General features: G+C 36.5%; 2 protein-coding genes across 4 annotated transcripts in view; one reads left to right on the top strand and one right to left on the bottom strand.

Moving 5' to 3' along the window:
- The window catches only part of TPP2 (tripeptidyl peptidase 2), a 52716-nt gene extending 44134 nt beyond the window's left edge, over positions 1-8582 (top strand). For all 3 annotated transcript variants that reach the window (XM_039730408.1, XM_039730407.1, XM_039730409.1), the window contains 2 exons: positions 4541-4660; positions 5287-8582. In XM_039730408.1, the coding sequence (XP_039586342.1) occupies positions 4541-4660; positions 5287-5376 (210 nt within the window). In that variant the 3' untranslated portion in view covers positions 5377-8582. The remainder of the gene's footprint in view (positions 1-4540; positions 4661-5286) is intronic.
- Positions 5828-15144, bottom strand: METTL21C (methyltransferase like 21C). The gene is made up of 7 exons (XM_039730411.1): positions 15113-15144; positions 14948-15042; positions 14783-14849; positions 10823-10974; positions 9144-9286; positions 7496-7613; positions 5828-6936 (listed from the first exon to the last, which is right to left on the bottom strand). Exons 4-7 carry the CDS (start codon positions 10962-10964, stop codon positions 6542-6544), a joined length of 798 nt encoding a protein of 265 aa, XP_039586345.1. The 5' UTR covers positions 10965-10974; positions 14783-14849; positions 14948-15042; positions 15113-15144; the 3' UTR covers positions 5828-6541.
- Between the last annotated feature and the right edge of the window lie 3258 nt (positions 15145-18402).

Below are 18402 nucleotides of genomic sequence, written 5' to 3'. Positions count from 1 at the left end.
TACTTCTTACCCAGCTTTATATGCTGAGTATGGTGCCATGTGGTGTGGGATATTCCTTTGGTCAGTTGGCATCACTGTCCTGGCTGTTTCTGCTCCCAACTCACTTGTGCACCACCAGCTTCTCACTAGTGCAGTGGGATGAGATGCAGAAGAGGTCTGGGCTCTGCAGGCACTGCTCAGCAACAGCTAAAACATTTCTGACTTATCAACACTCTTTGCAGCACAAATCAAAAACAAAGCCCCATACCAGCTGCTGTGAAGAAAACTAATTAGCCCATCCTAAACCAGCACAGATTGAAAGTGGAGCAGCCAAGTCAGATAGGGGATAGACTTTGTGTGAAAGTCCAGCAAAGGAGAGTTGTCAAGAGACAGCCAGCTTACTCTGAAGCAGTGTGTTGGAGATGAAAACGTGGAGCTCTTCTTTTATGTAGACATGGCTGTGTAATACTGGCACTCGAAAGATGGAACATCTGGGTGAAAAGGGATGGAAATCAGGCATTTAAGTACTGCACTGATCATTCAATTATGTATTTATATTATTTAAGACAGAAGCATTGCTCTAAGTGCATTTAGCTCTAAGCTTCCTATAAAGTTCATGCAGCTGTCAGTAATTAAAAGGCTATGTAAATTTTTGAAAACCAAGAGAGACCATGCTTTCTTTTAGGTTGTTTCTAAAGTGGAATCAGGAGCATCATCACTTTTCTATGTGTTTCTTCTCACCTTCTAGTAAATAAAGTACTGTCCCTTGTTTCGTCTCTCCTCTGCAGATGTAGCACCTGGGCACCACAGGGCATTTGGTAGTTCCTTTGAATTGTCTATTTGTCACTGAAGTAACCTGCTTGTCACCGTATTGTAGCAAGGATGTAGGGAAGTAACTTTAATTTTGATAGTAAGCGCATTTGTTCATACTTTCAGCTATTATCTGAACTTTCATTTTAAACTAAACACAAAAGAAAATATTTATGTCCCCTGTGTATGCAAAAGCATTTCAAATAAACTCCAGTTAAGAAAGCTTTATGCAGCAGGTATTTGATAGATTATGCAAACATTATTATGGTAGCGCTTTATTTTCCTAGAACATGGCTTTACATTTTCTAGGCCAAAATCCTGTTTTAAACACAACTGCTACAGGAGAGTAGTAGGATGTTGTGTGTTTGTTATTGGGAATGACCAATCTGTAGAATGTAATGCTCCTCAAGCTTTAGTAGCTGTGGGGAAAAAACAAAGTCACACTTAAAAATAAGTTTAATAACAAGTAAAAGGCCCATAGCTTTCCATCTTATCTTTTAAACATCTTTAACTTGGATTGTTTTTCCTGATACAGTTTGTATTGTCAGATGCAGCTGTCTCTTCCAGCTGATTTTATTCAGTCACTGCCAAAAATGCGTTGCTGGATATTTGATTCCTTTAATGCCCCTTGCTTCCATGAAAATGAGTATTTTTTTATTAATGTAGTTTTTATTTATAATAGGACAGTTAATAGAGCACAGAAAAATCAACAAACATAGCTAAGAAAGCCTAGTTTATTACTATAGATGTATATAAACCTGAAAAAGCTCATTTGTTGGGAATTGTAAACATTGCAACTTCAGTGTCCTTATAAATAGCTGGAGTATATTACCTAGAGATTGTATTGTTTAACCTTGTATTTTAACTATAGATAAATGTAGGTATATTGTAATCAGCTCTTGAAATTATTAATTAATTGATTATACAAGTCTGTTTCCATAGGTAACAACATTAGGATACTAGAAAAGTTTCATTAGGCATTTTAGTATTGCTGGATTCAACCATACTTTTTTAAAGAGTGTTTTCTAGCTTTTAAATACTTCAGCCCCACAAATGTCTTCAGAGAGATCATTTCAGCATTTTACTGTCCTAAATATGCATCTTTATAGCCAATGGCTAGTTAGGAGGTGGACAACCAAACACATTCATGGGTCTGTGTCCTAGCACATGTAGTATTCCAGGCCATTAGTTTGGGGAATAAAGGATCTTAACAGTGATTTTCCCCCAGTATCCTAGAAGCCTGCATTGCCTTTTCTCAATACACTTTTATTGCTCTTTGTGCAATTTCTGGCCCATATTGCTTTTATGCAAAAGCTGGCCTTCATTATATTTATTATATAATTTATTATTTTATTATATAGTTATGAAATAATATCAAATACTTTGAGGTCATTACTATTCTTTCATCTAACAGTTTGGTTTTGGATACTAAAAATAGGTTTCTTTCATGGTTTTATACATTCAGATAGCAGCTGTTTATTATATCTTAATAGCACTGCAGTTTACATTTTCCTTACACTTATCAAGGAATCATAGCCTTTACTTCTGTGATCTTATAAAGCTTGCAGTATTTTATCTATAAGACTTAATTTGGCCAATATATGTACGAATTGTAAAGTACTATTTCTTATCTAACATCTTTTGTTTGTAAACAAATTCTGATTTTAAATCAACTCATGCATTGTTCATAACTTCTGAAGTGCTAATGAATTTTTAGTAGTTTTGGTGAACTTTGTATACAGTTGATTGGGGTTTTTTTCTGAACACTAACACAGAAATTATTGTCTTATGTCAGGAGCTCTTGGAGCATTGTCTTAAACCCTTTGGTTCAGCAGAGAACCTTTTTCTCATTTAGAAATACCCAACCTTTTATTTAGCCGGAGCAAGGGTATTTCGTAAAATGCTTTGTTTTCTTGCCACAAAAACTCTAGGAAGCCCTGTTACGAAAGAAATGCTGTCAAGTGGCTTTCCTCCTGCCTTTATCACTGATGTTCAATAACCATTCAAAACTTACAGGGTCAGGTAAGAGCTTTCTTCATAGAGCAGTGACATTATTTCTGGTTAGCCTCAGAAATGTTATATTTGCTGAGAGCTCCAATACATTTTTCATTTGATTTTTTTTTGTTTGTTTTTTTGTTTTGTGGTTCTATCATCTTTTACAGAAGAGCAATTTTTTTAAGTTTAGTTTAGCCAACTAAGTCTGCTAATAAATCCACTGAGCAGTTATTCAGAAGTGTTTGCTAATGTGTCTTGCTTTAGGAAAATATCCAGAATAATTGGATTGAGAATGCAGCATGCAGAATATTTTTCCAATAGCAATATTTGGAAAATTGTATATGTGAATGGTGCTGTATGCTCATTGTTGCATATATGTGTGTGTTGTAAGCTACAACAGCTTAAGTGAATATTTCAATACAGCAAAATAAGTATTTGAAGACAGAAGAAGAATGAGCAACTCTTGAATACTTTGGCATAGTTATCTTGAAGCTTTAAAATTACACCTTGACTTGCTTGATAATTAAGTTTTTCTTTTTTTATATTTTAACTATTGATTCTGCAAAGACTTGTGCATGTGATTAACATTAAGTGGAAGTGTTCAGGCTGCTAAAACTAGACAGGTTCTTCACTCCTGACAAGATTCAGATCTCTGGTTCCTTAATGTTTATATTCTTGAGAAATACTTAATTTTTTTCTGTAATGCAAAACGTGTTTCTGTACATCCTTGAAGGGTTTCTGTTAGCTTTTCTTAATGGGATATGTTAAGTGGGAAATCTTCAATCTTTATTGCTGAGTCAGTGCAAAGGAAAAGTGTTGTAGTGAATGAGGGGAAATGAATAGCAAGCTCTAATGAAAGATTTCATAAACACTGCCAACAACAGACACACCACCATATTCACCAAATTTACTGCTGTGTCACTCTTCAGTAAAAATAAAAAATATCTTATTTACTGTGAGTGTTCCAAAGGGAATATATGAAAGTGTCTTGATTGCTTTAATTCTTAGTCCTGCAGCTGGTGAAATGGTTTGAACCATCTTGCAACACCCTGAATGCTGTCAGTGATCAGGTGTTAAGAACCTAAATTTATTAGGTTTTAGGTAGACACATTCATTTGCTCACATGAGCTACTGCATTGGTAAGGACTGCTTTTTTGAAATAATATTATCAAGAAGGAGCTTTTTTATCATCTCTTCTTAAAAAGTTACCAATAATGAGGAGCTGACCTAAAATCTGAGGCTTGTCTTCATGCTTACCTGTCTTCATTGCTTGTTTATAATTATGTACATTTCTCTGTCTTTGTCTGTATATATCATTCACCCTGTACATCCATACTTGTTTCTGCAATAAGTTTGTGACTACCTAGGAATTAAAGTTCTCAATTTGGTTTTTGCTTCTCTGGGTCAAAAATATATCTGCCTGGTTGGTGATTCTTCAATTATCTTTTTAATATGCCTTACAGTTGCCTGTAGAGATTGAAAACCCAAAAAAGCTAGAAATGTGACAAAAAATTAAAATAGTGACATCTGTGTTACATAAGTTCTGAAGTCAAATATGTTTGTGAAGTCAAAAATAGTCTCTAAGAAGTTCGTGTTTATGACTACTACTGTGAATCATCTGTTATACTGCAAATATCTCGTGTAAATGTTTTACTTGGTATCACTTCTGCTACCTGAACAGAATTTGATCTCACTTGTTAAACCTTGTAAGATATTAAAATAATTTGCTTTGTTTTTTTTTAAATTTACATTCTAGGTTTTGACTTTTGCCTATAAGCATGCATTGGTAAATAAAATGTATGGAAGAGGGCTCAAGTTTGCCACAAAACTTGCGGAAGAAAAGCCAACAAAAGACAACTTAAAAAACTGCATTCAGGTAAGGAGTGCTTGGCCAAGGAATGGGACCTGTGTTCATGCTGTATAACCTTTCAGAAGATATAAGTCTTCTGGAATTTTTTGTACTCTTCTCATTTTAGAAAGCACTAAATGTAGTATTTTAACTTTTTCCAGGTTTTGTAACTCAGTCTTCATTTGAAACAGTGATTTTTTTTTTTTTCCCTTTTTCTAGAATAACTTGTTTGTGAGTAACTGTTGTTTGTAGCAGATTTACTTTTTGGAACTTACTGTGGGGCCATAAAGGAAGTAGAGACAACTTAGTCAAAGATACCTACATAAAAATCCCCTTGTGTTGCTGTTGTACCACTGGGGTTTTTTTTAACTAGAATAATCATAATTACTGCTCGTAGAACTTAAGGGAGAATTAATGGGAACTCCTAAGATTAAATTTGTGTGCATTATGTTGAAAGAATGTGGATCATATAGAATGGGGAGGAGGGGTCCTTTTCAGGACTGAAGAATTCAAAGCTTACCAGATCTTCAATCTCTTGTCTTTCAGATTATAGACATTTTTAGTAAAGTGTTGATATCAATTCAGTGTTAGTTTAGATTTAGATGTTAAAAAGAGTAAGATTCATTTTTTTAATGTGTGCTTTTTTTCTTCAGCTAATGAAGTTGCTTGGATGGACTCATTGTGCAACTTTCACTGCAAATTGGCTTCCTGTCATGTATCCACCTGATTATTGTGTATTCTAGAGAATCAACAATTGTAAAATTAAAATGATTTTATATGGGACAGGATAGGAAAAGAGAAGTTTGACTTTTTATTGGAACGCATGTTTTCATTACTGAATGCTGATTATTAAATTGTGTGTATTTATCAGTAAGGGCACCTGGGTATGGCTTAATACCTGTTAACCTAACTCCTGTCATCAGGGAGTTTCTTTATTGTGCATCCCATTGCTGGCAATGGATGTGCCAGAACTGCCAACATCAAGGATTTGGAATTAGTTTGGAAAGAATTACTGCATGCATGTTATGTTCTGAATTGTTACTTTGAACTGCAAACCTGTAAAAGTTCTGTATTTTTTATGGTACACTGAATTTTAACATGTTTGATCTTAATTTCAATTGTATGAAGGCCTTAAAGCTACTTCAAGAGTAGCTAAAATCTTACTTATTAGATGAAAAATAATGGACATCTGTATTATTTGCAAGAGTTTACATTTAATGTTTTTGAGAAAAATTCAACCTCTCAAATGGTTACAATGTTTCTCACAATTGCTGATGCATAGGTACTCTTGTAAATTTTCAAAACTCTTCATTTTGGAGTGATTTCAGGCAAATTCAGAAATCCTGGTTAAGCTGAGTATCAGAACAGGCTGATACGTGTATAAAAGTGCCAGACAGTTACATGTTAATCAGATATTGTAAAGCTATACATAGATGTTTATTAATGTTAAAAATACAAAACACAGCAGAATAAATGTGCAAAGTTGAAGATCAAAATACCACCATGTTCACTCTGATACTTTAAAAGATTTTTATAATGAATAAAAATACTGAAGCTAAAAATTGTATTGGTTTCTGGATGAGTACCTAAGTAAAATGTGCTGAAAGAAAGCTTACAAACAGCAGAAGTTCAGTGCAGCCCAGAAGATCAATGCTTTTTGTTAAAGCCTTCTTAATAACATTGTTCCTTCAGTGGAGGGGAGTTGGTCAGTTTGAACAGGTCATATTTATCAACCAGAGACAAACTGCTATATCTTTTGCCTTGCTGGGTTTTTCTATTTGCAATGCAAAACTTAGATGCAACTGCAACTTTACAACCATAAATGCACAGGTGGTGCAACATAATCTTGGGAAGCATTCCAATCTGTGAGGTGCTGCCGTTAAATCAAGATCAGTAATAGTTTTCTCTTTAATTCTTTCTTACTGTGGCTTTAAGCAGCTTGACATTTGATTCTGGAAATTCTGCTAGAATGGTTGTGTTAAATATACTGCAAACTTTTTCCAAAAATTCGTAGTCTGTACTGAATCTGAATTTATTTGCCCATAGTAATACTGTTCCTGGCTTACAAAAGTACACCATTGTTGCTAGCAGGGGGTCCAGAGCTCCATGATGGTACACAACATCAGTTGCCAGTATGAAATCATAATGGTAAGTTGATACAGGAAATTCTTCATTGAGGCCTTCTCCCCATACCAGTTTTCTCACTTCAGGTTTGTGCATATTCAAGTTCTGTGTATTTCTTGAAATATTATATGATAGATTTTCAAGAACTTCAGGCAAATCAGTAGCTGTAACGTGAGCCCCTAAAGAAAACATGAGTTTGTTAATTCACGAATCACTAAGGTTGGAAGAGACCTTCAAGATCATCTGTCCAACCATGAACCCAGCACTACCCTAATCGCCCCTAAACCATATCCCCAAGTCCCAAACCCAGATGCCTGTTGGATACTTCCAGATACAGTGACTCCACCACCTCCCTGGCCAACTTAATCTAAGGGTATCTAACCACCCTTTCTGTAAAATAAAAAAAAAAATCTAATATCAAATCTGAACTCCCCTGGCACAACTTAGGGCTCTTTCCTCTCATCCTTTCACTTGAGACAGGGCAAAATTCATAGGTACATAGCTGAACATGTATGAAGCTTCATCTTCATAACTGGTCCAGCCTCCCACTCCCCTATAACTAGGGTAATTTAGTTAACAAAACAGTATTTTACAGTGATTTTCATTTAAAACAACAACAAATGAACAGTTACAAAGTTTACTTCTACTGTTGTTTCATTGCCTTAAAGTGACAATGCAGAGCTAGATCATCGTTCACTAGAAATACAAATTTCACAAAGGAAATACAAATTTACCAACCTAAGATACAGGCCACAATAGAAAGCAAGCCTGTTCCAGCACCGATTTCCAAAACTTTTTTGTCTTTGAGGTTGAATTGTTCTTGATTTGATTCCAGATACTGAGATAAAGCCAGTGCCTAAAATGGTTAACACATATCCATAAGAGGGTAAGAGCTAAGTTGCACAAAAATTCATTAGATGTTTTTATATAAGGGTGTTGTGTCTTTTTAGTATAATGAGAAACACTGATGGGTGTAACAAAAATGTAAGATGGGAAGAATTGTGATGTATCCTGGTTTTTTAATATAAAAAAACTTAAAGCAATTTATTTTTCGTTTTAAGTTTATGTGATTTACTACACACTTTTACATGAGTCCTCTGACAGCTCAAGACAGAATCACAGAATAAGCTGAGTTGGAAAGGACCCACAAGGATAGGCAGTGTTAAGATGTGAACCATACAGTCAGAACAGCAAAGTTTAACAATATGTAGGAAGTAATGTTCTGGTTTAGTATCATAAATGTTATGCTGTACTATCACTATTATACAGTAACTTTAGGCTTCAGCAGAGATTTTTAAAAAACTTCTTTTGTTTCCATTTTTTTTAGCAAAGAAGATATTGAAAATTGGTTATTTACAAACTCTATACTTGTTTATTGATAATAGTATAACCTTTGAAAAAAACAAAACAGCACTGTATGAAAATATTATTAGGCCTTTGTAAAGATTTTATCAGCAGAATATAAGTGGGCTGTTTATTAACAACATAAACTGATGCCAAAGAAGCAGTCTTCCCCCTTTTGCTTCTCTTCTTTAGAATTGTGTTACTGTTTTAACTCTTGTGCTTTTCATAATGCAACACTGTCTACCTGCTCTGGGAAAGCTGACAGCTAATGAATCACCAGTCCAATTTGTGCAACCTCTCAATTTTCTTGGGGAGTTTTACCATCTGCATTCTGACACTTGATTAATGTGCGAATTGATGATCTGACATTTCAGAATAAGATCCTGTTTCACCCGCCCATATGCTCTCTCTATTGTTTTGAAATTGTCTGCCATTTTCTTGTGAGCTTTTTAAATAAATGTGGATCTGAACAATTTTGAAATCCTGATTTTCTTGTCTTTATCAGTTATATCTCTCTTCCCTCAAAGGCAAGTTTTCTTAGTCTGCATAAAATTCTGTTTTTAAGAGTGGGAGAAGCAGAGACTGAAGAACTGCTTACAAGTATGATTTTCCATACTGTAATGAAACTGTTCCAGCCTTTTCTTTAAAAGAAGCACATTTAGTAATTTTAACATCTTTTATTTATTTAATCTATCACAGTTTTCTTTTTCAGCCTCCTATTAGTACTGCTGATTATTTACTTCCCCGCAGTGACTGATTGGAAGCATGGAGAAAGCTGAATGTTTCTTCCTGAGTTCCCTTATTGAATTTTTTTTTTCAATCTCTACATCCAGTGTACAAATGTTTTGGTGCTGTAGTCCTTTTGGCATGAACTGGCAAATTACCCTAAGGCAGAGTTTTCTGCTGAAGGACTTCATTTTGCATAGGGAAACTTCCAATGTCAGAAGTATCATCTAAGAAAGCTTCCTTAATATTTGTGTGCTGCTGTCCTGATTTTCTCTTGTGTCACGTGAGCTTTCTGCATGTGGTCTTGTGTACTTACCCCTGGCCATACCACAGCTCCAAAGTGTTCTATGGACTCCTGAATGACAATTTGGTGGCCAACGTACGTATAGTGCTCCTTATCAAAGTAGTGTGAAACTCTGGGAACCCAGTTCTGCAGTATTTTAAGAGTTACTGGTGAGCCTGTTGAGAGCAAAGTTGAAATTTCATGGGTGTGTGTGCAACTTGTTAAAGGGTAAAAAGTATTTTCCAAAAACAGTATGTGGGCATGTGGACTAGAAGAGCTCTCAGGACATTGGTCTTGAATCACAGAATCGTTAAAGTTGGGAAAGATTTGGAAGTTCATTAAATCCAGCCATTAGCCAGCTCAGCACTATGTTCATTTCATTGCTAAAACATGTCCCCACATCTACACATCTTTTGAGCACTTCTGTGGGTGGTGGTTCTGCCACTTCCCTGAGCAGCTTATTCCAATGCCTGACCACCCCTTCATTGAAAACTAGTTGCTGTCCAAAACCAGACAGTCTGGGTGGCCAGGGAGTGAAAGGAGCAATGGTCATTTCCTGCCATTCTAGGTATTCACATGAGCAATTCAGAGATAGAAACAAGCCTATTGTTTCTATCTACAGAGATAGAAAAGCTACCAATTCAAATATTCTACGCATCTTTTGAGCACTTCTGTGGGTGGTGGTTCTGCCACTTCCCTGAGCAGCTTATTCCAATGCCTGACCACCCCTTCATTGAAAACTAGTTGCTGTCCAAAACCAGACAGTCTGGGTGGCCAGGGAGTGAAAGGAGCAATGGTCATTTCCTGCCATTCTAGGTATTCACATGAGCAATTCAGAGATAGAAACAAGCCTTTTAGGAAAAGCTACCAATTCAAATAAAAAACTCTGCTAATAATATCTAGAAGCTTTTCAGGATTATGTTAGCTTGTATTTTGGTGTCTGTGCTGTAGATTTCATTTGTGAGGCCAGCAGCTCTAGAACAGCAAGCTGTTTTTTACATAAGGACTTAGGATTTACATCCTACATTGAAGAAAACCTAACTCTTAGTGGTTGTTTTTTAATCATTCTTCCACAGAAGGAGGGTTGTTAGATGCTTTTTATGTTGGCATACACAGTGTAGTTCAGCAAGTCAGTGCTACAGTTGTCCTAGCAAGGACTCATAGCAAGGAATCATAGCAAGGGGACTCATGGCTGAGGTTCTTCAGATCAGTGCTGAGGCTGTTCCATCTGATATCACTGAAAACAAGGACACTGTTTGGAATGGCTGAACTTTCGTTGCAAGGATATGCATAGAATTAACTGCAAGGGCAAAATTTGCTCTGGATTTTAACTGATGCCTGCCTGGAATCCTTAGTAGCTGTTGGAGCAGTTTAGCCTGTTAAAATCTGCAACACAGCTTCAACAGTACAAGCCCAATCAATGCATATTATAACCATATCTCTTTTGTAAGAGATTTCAACTGAGAAATAATTCTTATATGTCTAAATAAAATCCAGAGACCTTTTTAAATATATTTCTTAATTATTGAGATAGAGGGGATTTCTTGTAGATTTCATCTGATAATATTTGCAAATATACAATGAAAGAATGGGGGAAATTGGATATCAAAGGAAAAGTTGCATGATGACATCTACTGTTTGAAGACTGAGAAAAATCAAAATATGATATGTTAGCATGCCATAGCAATTGTAGCATTTAAATTGGACTAAACCTGTGTCAGATTTTGCACGCTCAGAGCTGCAAGTGCAGTTTTCAGAGTCGTACTCCTCTTCACAGGTTTCTTCTTCTTCGGATTGGCAGTCCATTGTTCTTTGAATTTTGCTGGGGAATGGTGGCTGATGTGCAGAGATCATGGCAAAAGAGCTGAAACAGAAGGGAAAAAATAATGTTATAAAATCTTTCAGGTACTCTCTTCATATGAAATATGTGTGTAAATAGACAGTGAGTAGTTTAGGTGGCCTTTGGTGGCCTTTTGGAGTTTTTTTCAGTGATGGACTGAAGAAACAGGATGAGATGGGACATCTCCACTCCACTGTGTGGTACAAACTGTTTCTGGGAATGTAGTAATACTGTCAGAATTTTTCTTCTGTCTCATTTATAATTTTTATCATTGTGTTTATTTTATAATTTAGCAGAAACTTAGAATTTATGTCACTGAATTGATACAGTGACATAAATTCTATTCAGCCTGAAAATTGAGCTACTCTTTTAAGTTGAAGCAATAGCTGAGGAAGATAACTGTCTTTTAATATCTGTGACTTTTTATCTGTATAATTTACTATTTTCAAATAACTTGGGACTTATGATTCCAGAGATAAAACTGTTTCATTTGCTTCAGTCAGTGCTCTTGATTTTGTCTCCTTGCATAGAGTTACCTTCTCTTCTTTGTCTTTTCCTGCAGAACAGCTAACCCAGTTATACTGCAGAACTGCAGAATATGCAGATGGCAGTCAGGAAATCATTGCAGTGAGAAGATTGAATCCATAAGATTTTTTGATAACTCCCTCTGTTAACCCCAGGGTACAGGGCAGCACCCAATCTAAGAAGGAACTGATTGATACCAGCTGGCATCAATAAAAGCAGGAACAGTATTTAATACAGATTTGCTTGGAGAGACATAGGTCAGTGAAATTCTTTGCTTGACTGGAGTTTTCTTCAGTGAAGCACCTATGTAGATGCATATATCTGTGAGTGTGTGAAAATTAGATTAGCTATAGATATAAATATATACACAGACACATCTATATTGTAAAGATTCATAACTTGCTCTGGCCAGAGGCTGTACATGTTCACTTTCCCACATAATGTGATGGCTGGAGAGAGCTGTGTTTTTATCCATGATAAAAACATTTGTCCATTATGCTCATTTTTGAGACTACCTATTTGCTCTCTCCAGCCACAGGCACTGCAAAGTATTGTATCATTTGGGTTGCATCATACTGCAGGAGGCTATTTTACATATCCTCGCTGGAAGGGGTAAATCTTTGGCAGTGGCCAAGATGTTTAGCAATGCCTGCAGGTATTTTTTAAGGAGCAGTGTGACTGCTGACTTATGTGAGTGATTTAATTTGCACATGATATTGACACCATTGCAATTCTACTGATACCTGATATATTCCTTATTGCTGTTCTGTTTATTCACAAGGACAGGATTTCTGTTCTAATTCCTCTGAGACTGCATTTTCACCATCTTGGCAGTGATTTTGTACTGCAACAGAAAAAAGTGTTTTAAAGTGCTTTAAAGAGATTTCTGCAGGTTTTTTTTTTTTCTTCAGAGGGCCTCCATCTGTCTAGTAACAAGATCTGCTTTCCTCTGTGGTGTGTGATTTGAGGTAAGATGAAGGTGGGTAAGAGACTGAAGTTAATGGTGCAGTCACTGCATTCCCTGATGTGAGTGTATCCATGTTCACATTCCACATGTCACAGTGTATCTCCTTCCAACAGTAATGGTATTTTTCATTTAATCAAAAGTAGCCTTCTGGATTTGAGCAATGTCTCCTTTTCATGCCTTAGGCTAGAATAAAATCTGCTCATTTTTTAATGTTTTAGGAAATCTCTATGAAAAATTGGGAGGATACATAATGAAAAGGGATGAATCTGTCAGAACTGGTGATGGCTACAGCCAGAAGACATTTGGTTGAAGACACAGTCTTCTGAACATTTTATGTTGAAACCTGCGGAGCACTACATTCTCATATTTAGGGGCTTGGAGTAAGTGTTTGTTTTGGTGGGGTTTTTTGTTTGGCTCTTGTAGCCTTACAAAAATGATTTGTGCTATTTAAGTGAAAAAAACAATCCTGAAACTAAAACGTAGGTTAAAACTTTACCTTGTCCGGTAGTCTACTATGTATAAAATCAGAAGCCTTGTTTAATTAATAAACTGTTAATTTGTCAGTTTGGGTGGAAAGTGATCCCCCTGTATTTTTTTCCTTGCTTAAGCAAACTCTTACTACATCAGGCCAAAATTTCAGTTGGCTGTGGGTGGCAGTGAATTCCAGAAAATAGCCTGGAAACATGCTTGATAAATACAAATTTGTTTATCAGCTATTTGCTGCTATTAACCTGCAGCAAATAAAATTGTATCTCTGATCCTGATATATATCTATACCCTATTTATCACTCATTCAGACTGAGCTCTAACTCAATTAGATATGTTACATTTTCAAAATGAAAATTGTTATGTTTTCCCTCGCTTTGTACTTTGAGTTCCCCTAAAATGGGAGTCTGCTTAAATATTGGTAAAGAAACCTTGCTGATTTTACTAAATTCGTTAAAATGATCAGGAGGGCTAAAATCCATACCATTGTTACCCTGCTTCTGGTGTGGTCCTTAAGTCCATAAGTTTCCTGAGTTCCTAGGTGGTGATTTGGGGGGATAAACACTATGCACTCTGTGTTTGTATGTCACCTGACACACTGGGCTCTGGTTTTTGGCTGGAGCTTCTGGATGCTATAATAATATCTTGTAGAGATGTAGCTTTTGCTGAACAGAAAGGAGTTCATGACTGTGTATATATGTATATATACGCATGTTCATTCTACTGCCATAATTATTCAATGGCATATTTCATAGGAGTTAAAAGTAAGTCCTTTTTTAGCTGCAAACTACAGGACAGTTTTAGTCTTACAAATGCAAGAATTCAAATATATTAGTGTCTTGGCCTTAATGATGCACAGCTTTGTCATTTTAAACGACAAACTGTTCCTGAAGGCTACAGGCACAAGTGAATATTGAGAGGCTGTCTGCAAATAGGTGGTGTTTGTATTATTGGATTCTCTATGCAATATATGTTCAAGTTGCTGCTGTGTTCACAGAATTACAAAAAAACAACATTTCTCACTATTTTGACATTTTCTTGATCCATATTTTACTAAAAATTATATATCTCTCAAAGAATTTTGGTTTGATAATATTGCAAGCAAAATCTGTTCCCTTGGATCTTTTTGAATGTTAGTAGCCAGTTTTTTTTCCAAATTAGTTTTTTTGGGAAATTATTATCTAAAGTATTTCAGAGTTTTTAAACCAGTATTGACTTCATTAATAGTCTTAAGCTGTTGTGAACAAAACTTAAAAAATCACATTGGATTTCTTCAGAACCTAAGGAAGAAAGAAGAATTCACAAAACTATATCTATTTGACAATATTACATAAAATTAACAAGGTAACAGGGGAAAATTGTAAGATTATGATAAACCTTAAGGTAACGGGCACCTATAAGAATAAACTTAGTGCCTCTTAAGCTACTGAAATCAATTGCTTGGAAATAGCTTTTAATATCCAGTTATGTGGCCACAAAAGAGTAGGTTAGTGAGCAGTGCTGTGTCACTGGATCTTCAGCTGCAAACACAAGTCTGCTGAAATGTGTTTCATCTCAGCATAGAGTTGCTCAGTGTAGTCTGCGTTAGTTTAAATACTTGGGCAAAAGCCGATTTCATTTGCTCACATGTGCAGTCTGGTCTTTGCAAGTGCAGTCTGTTCTTTTCAATATCAGGTTTAACCATACATTAACATCTGTTTTAGAGCTCCTGCAATTTTCTCATGTTACCTTGATGTAAATTAAAAAAAAAATAAACACCAACAATACAAGTTCTAGGAAACAAAGGAAAAGTCAATGTTAGGAACATCATTATAGTAAATCTATGTGATATTTGAATCTACAAGGTAAACGCACCCAAATACCGCAGTGACCGTCACTCCGCACGAAACAGAGCTCGATTCTGTGGGCTCGCAGAGCTGACCTGAAATACAAGAATTCAGACAAAGGTATTTCTGTTGTTAGTTAGCAGGGAACACAAAGGCACATCAGACGAGGTTAGGTGGGCAGCTGCATGGGTACCTGATGTGACAGAGGGCAGGGGGAGTTTCCTGTGGGTGGATGCACGCTCCAGAGGTATTTTATACAGGCGTGCACCTGAAAAGAATAACTTTCCCCTCCAGCCAGTCGGATTGCAGGTTATTTAGAGTAACATTACCAGGCAGCGCTCGAAGAACTTACACTTACCATGTTACACTTAAGAATTCCACATGTGCAGTACAAAGTCAAAAACCCTCTTAGACTTTGAAGCCCCAAGCATACAAACCTTTCTCAGCTCCTCCAGACTCTTGTTCTGTTTTTGCAGACGACGCTGTTCTCTGTGTTTGCCTTACGTCAGCGGAGCTGAACCAAGCCAGCAACTTACTGTGGGCAAACTAGCGCATAAATAATGAGTGTGGCAACTTGGCAGCAGCCCAAGCACAGGGAAAAGTTCATGCAGCTCCCACTACCAGGAAAAGGTCAGGTCTTCCTCACCCTGCTGAGCGTCTGGCTGGGGAAGCTCTGGGTACCCTCCCTGCCCTGAGTCACAGACAGTGTGGGGAAGTGTCAGTCCTAAGGAAAAAACAACTTTCTCATCATCTTCACTGCAGGTCATAACTATAGGAAATATTGTATGGACTGAAAGAGGATGAAAACCAAATGAAAATAATGAAAATCCCACTTTTATCAGAAGGTCTTCCAGCAGATTATTTTAAAACAGATGGATGTCATAGGAGTTGAGGATGAACCAGATGTGTATTCCTTATACATTTCACGAATTGGAGAGGTTTATACACATTTATTCCTTTGCTGCCCTTCTGCCTTCCCTTCTCCTTCTTTGCAAAGACTCTGCCAAAAGAAATTCAATTCCATTAGAGGACAGAACAATTTTAAAACTACTTTGAAAGTCATAAAGCTAGAAAAGAACCCCTGTCTAATTAATGAATGGATGAAGGCTGGCAAGAGAAATGGGGGAGGCAGAGGAAATATGGATTTTTAACTCAATTTATAGGCAATTTATAGACATTTTGGAGTGAAAAGCTTTTGAATTTTGGTAATGCTCTCCTGAAGAGTGACAAAGTTTAAAAAATGAACCTTTTGTGTCACAGCAGCTGTTTTATGCATGGGCTGATGTGTGTCTCTAGGAGTCACACCAAGGGTAGGAAACACTTGTCTCCATGTTCAAATGCTCAACAGCTTCTTTTCTCTGAAATGTGATAGTTAAAAGATACTGTTTTGATTTGTACTTGGGAATTAGTATTAAGATATTAACTGTATTAGGTTGATATTGTAAACTTTGCATTCCACAGACCTGCCTGACTTACAAGTAGTGCAAATGAGTGGTCCTGAGGCAGGGAAGTAGCTGTTATTGCAAATGAAGATAGGTTGCTGTTGGAATGACTGCCATGGCTTTTTTTAAGATGTGGACCTTTTAGCAGGCATGTTCCTGCTGTCATATTTATTGTATTTGTCACCAGGGGTGAATGCAGCTCAGACTGGTGCTGCTGTCAGAGCTCTGTCCTAAGCTTTGGAATGGGACTGATGCTGGATGTAAACAGTTTATTTGTTAAATGAAATCAGAAGAGTTGGCTTACTCTGTAATGTGTCTATTGTAGCAAGGGTGGAAACTGTAGGGACAGTATTACCATTGATTTATGAATCATGCAGGCATGGCTTCATTTCTTGTTTATAACTCGTGGAGGAATCAACACTGATACTCTGAAATGTAGCTTTTGTTGACATATATTTACTATATATTTTCTATAAATACTTCTTATTCCACACTCAGTTTCCAAGTATTTCTTGTTTAACATTGAAAATTACTGTTGTTTGGAGGGGTAGCCCCATGGAATTAAAATTTCTCCAGACTTCTGTGAATGGGCAGGCTGAGGGCAATACAGCACCTCAATTCTACATGTAAAAGGGCATTTTTCAGTTATTAATTCAACATCCAATTCCACAAAGCTCTGAATAATTTGGCTGGCTTTTCTGTTTCTCTAAACATTCGTGGGAATTTCACCACCTAGACCATTGGCAAAAGACAAAATGCAGCAGGCTGCCAAATGTGATGAAGTAAAGCAAACTTAAAATATTTTTAGAATTTATGTATTTTAATGTGAATTGTATAGGTTTGGGGGTGTGTTAGGTCTGGTAATGTGAAATCTAATTGGTAGTGTGGGTCTTCTTCCCATTTAGGGAAGTGTGGGTCTTTTTCCCATTTAGGGCTATTAGACTATCAGGAAATCTGGGAGGAGTATTTTTCCTGACTGTGTCACTGAACTCAGCAATAGCATTCTCTTCCATGTACAGGCAGAGTAAAAATATGTTCCTATTATTGGATTATAGATTACAGTATTTCAATTTTAAAACAAATTTAAAAGTTCCTCTGCTGTTAATGGTACCAATTACAGCATAAAAATTATGTAAAATTATCAAACTTTAAAAGATTGTGATAAACAGGAATAAAAATGTTATGGTCATTAAACCTATCAGGAGCAAGAAGCCTGCCAGATTTGTGCCAAAGGACAGCAGAGTTAAACCAGAAAAGTTAAATGATAGTCTTGTCAATTAAATTGATAACCACAGATGAGCAGGACCAGATGGTAATTACTCAGAACTCCACAGTGTTATTATCAGCTCCAGACCAAAGTGTGGTGCCTGCATCTAAAAGCAGGCTTGATACCCAAGCACAGGAAACTGTACAAATGTGAGTTTTATTTCCAAGGGAGTCTTGGAGGCATATAGGGAACAGTGGGGCAAATCTGGCAGTGCTGGTTAACCTGAGAGGAACAGCAGTGCTGGTGATAAATAAGAGGTACTGTAAAAAAGGTTTTGTGTGTTCTTTGGCAGTGTCTACAAGCATGTCATGAATTGTCCTTCAGCTTATAGTGTATGTGGTTTTTCACAAGCTTGTCATAAGTCACTCACTAAAGATCCCTACAGAAACTGAGTTTTGTTGGAATAAGGAGTTTTATATTTTGTTTTAATAATTTAACAGGAAGGTGGCCATAAATGGTCAGGTTTTCAATGATCCAGAAGAACCAGTGCTGCTGAGTGCATTCCTAAAATGTAGTTGAAAATAATGTGATGACAATGCAGAATTATTCAAGACAGTGAAAAGAAAAATAAGCTGCAGAGTTCCAGAAAGATCTCTGGCATGTTATGAGAGGTGATAATGTGATAAATGAATGTCAGTGCTGACAAGTACCACATAATACACAGTCTCCAACACTGTAGCACCTAGGAAAGAGATCTTCATGAAGACAGAGGCAGCAATATACCATAGCTATATACCTGCAAAACCACATCACTAACCAAAACCACAAAGAGATTGTAGCATTTTTATAAAGAAATGGAAAAGTCCAACCAACCAACTAACCAATCAAACAAAAACTGAAAAAGGAATATTGTTTTTTCCACTACAGGAATTCAGATATTTTCTCATCTTTTCAGTGTGTGCCTTGAATCCTTGATTAAAACATTAATAGTCTTGGAGC

This window comes from Passer montanus, unplaced genomic scaffold, assembly GCF_014805655.1.
Source record: "Passer montanus isolate IOZ18808 unplaced genomic scaffold, ASM1480565v1 scaffold72, whole genome shotgun sequence".
Classification (NCBI taxonomy): domain Eukaryota; kingdom Metazoa; phylum Chordata; class Aves; order Passeriformes; family Passeridae; genus Passer; species Passer montanus.
This window is presented reverse-complemented; position numbering and strand designations above follow the sequence as displayed.

Bases quoted from the DNA above. Each gene is read 5' to 3' on its own strand.
- METTL21C (XM_039730411.1), bottom strand. From the start codon at position 10,964: ATGATCTCTGCACATCAGCCACCATTCCCCAGCAAAATTCAAAGAACA. The intron at 9,287-10,822 runs GTTTAGTCCAAT...TGCTCTCAACAG, and splicing joins GCGTGCAAAATCTGACACAG to GCTCACCAGTAACTCTTAAA. The intron at 7,614-9,143 runs GTAAGTACACAA...TAACCATTTTAG, and splicing joins GAGCTGTGGTATGGCCAGGG to GCACTGGCTTTATCTCAGTA.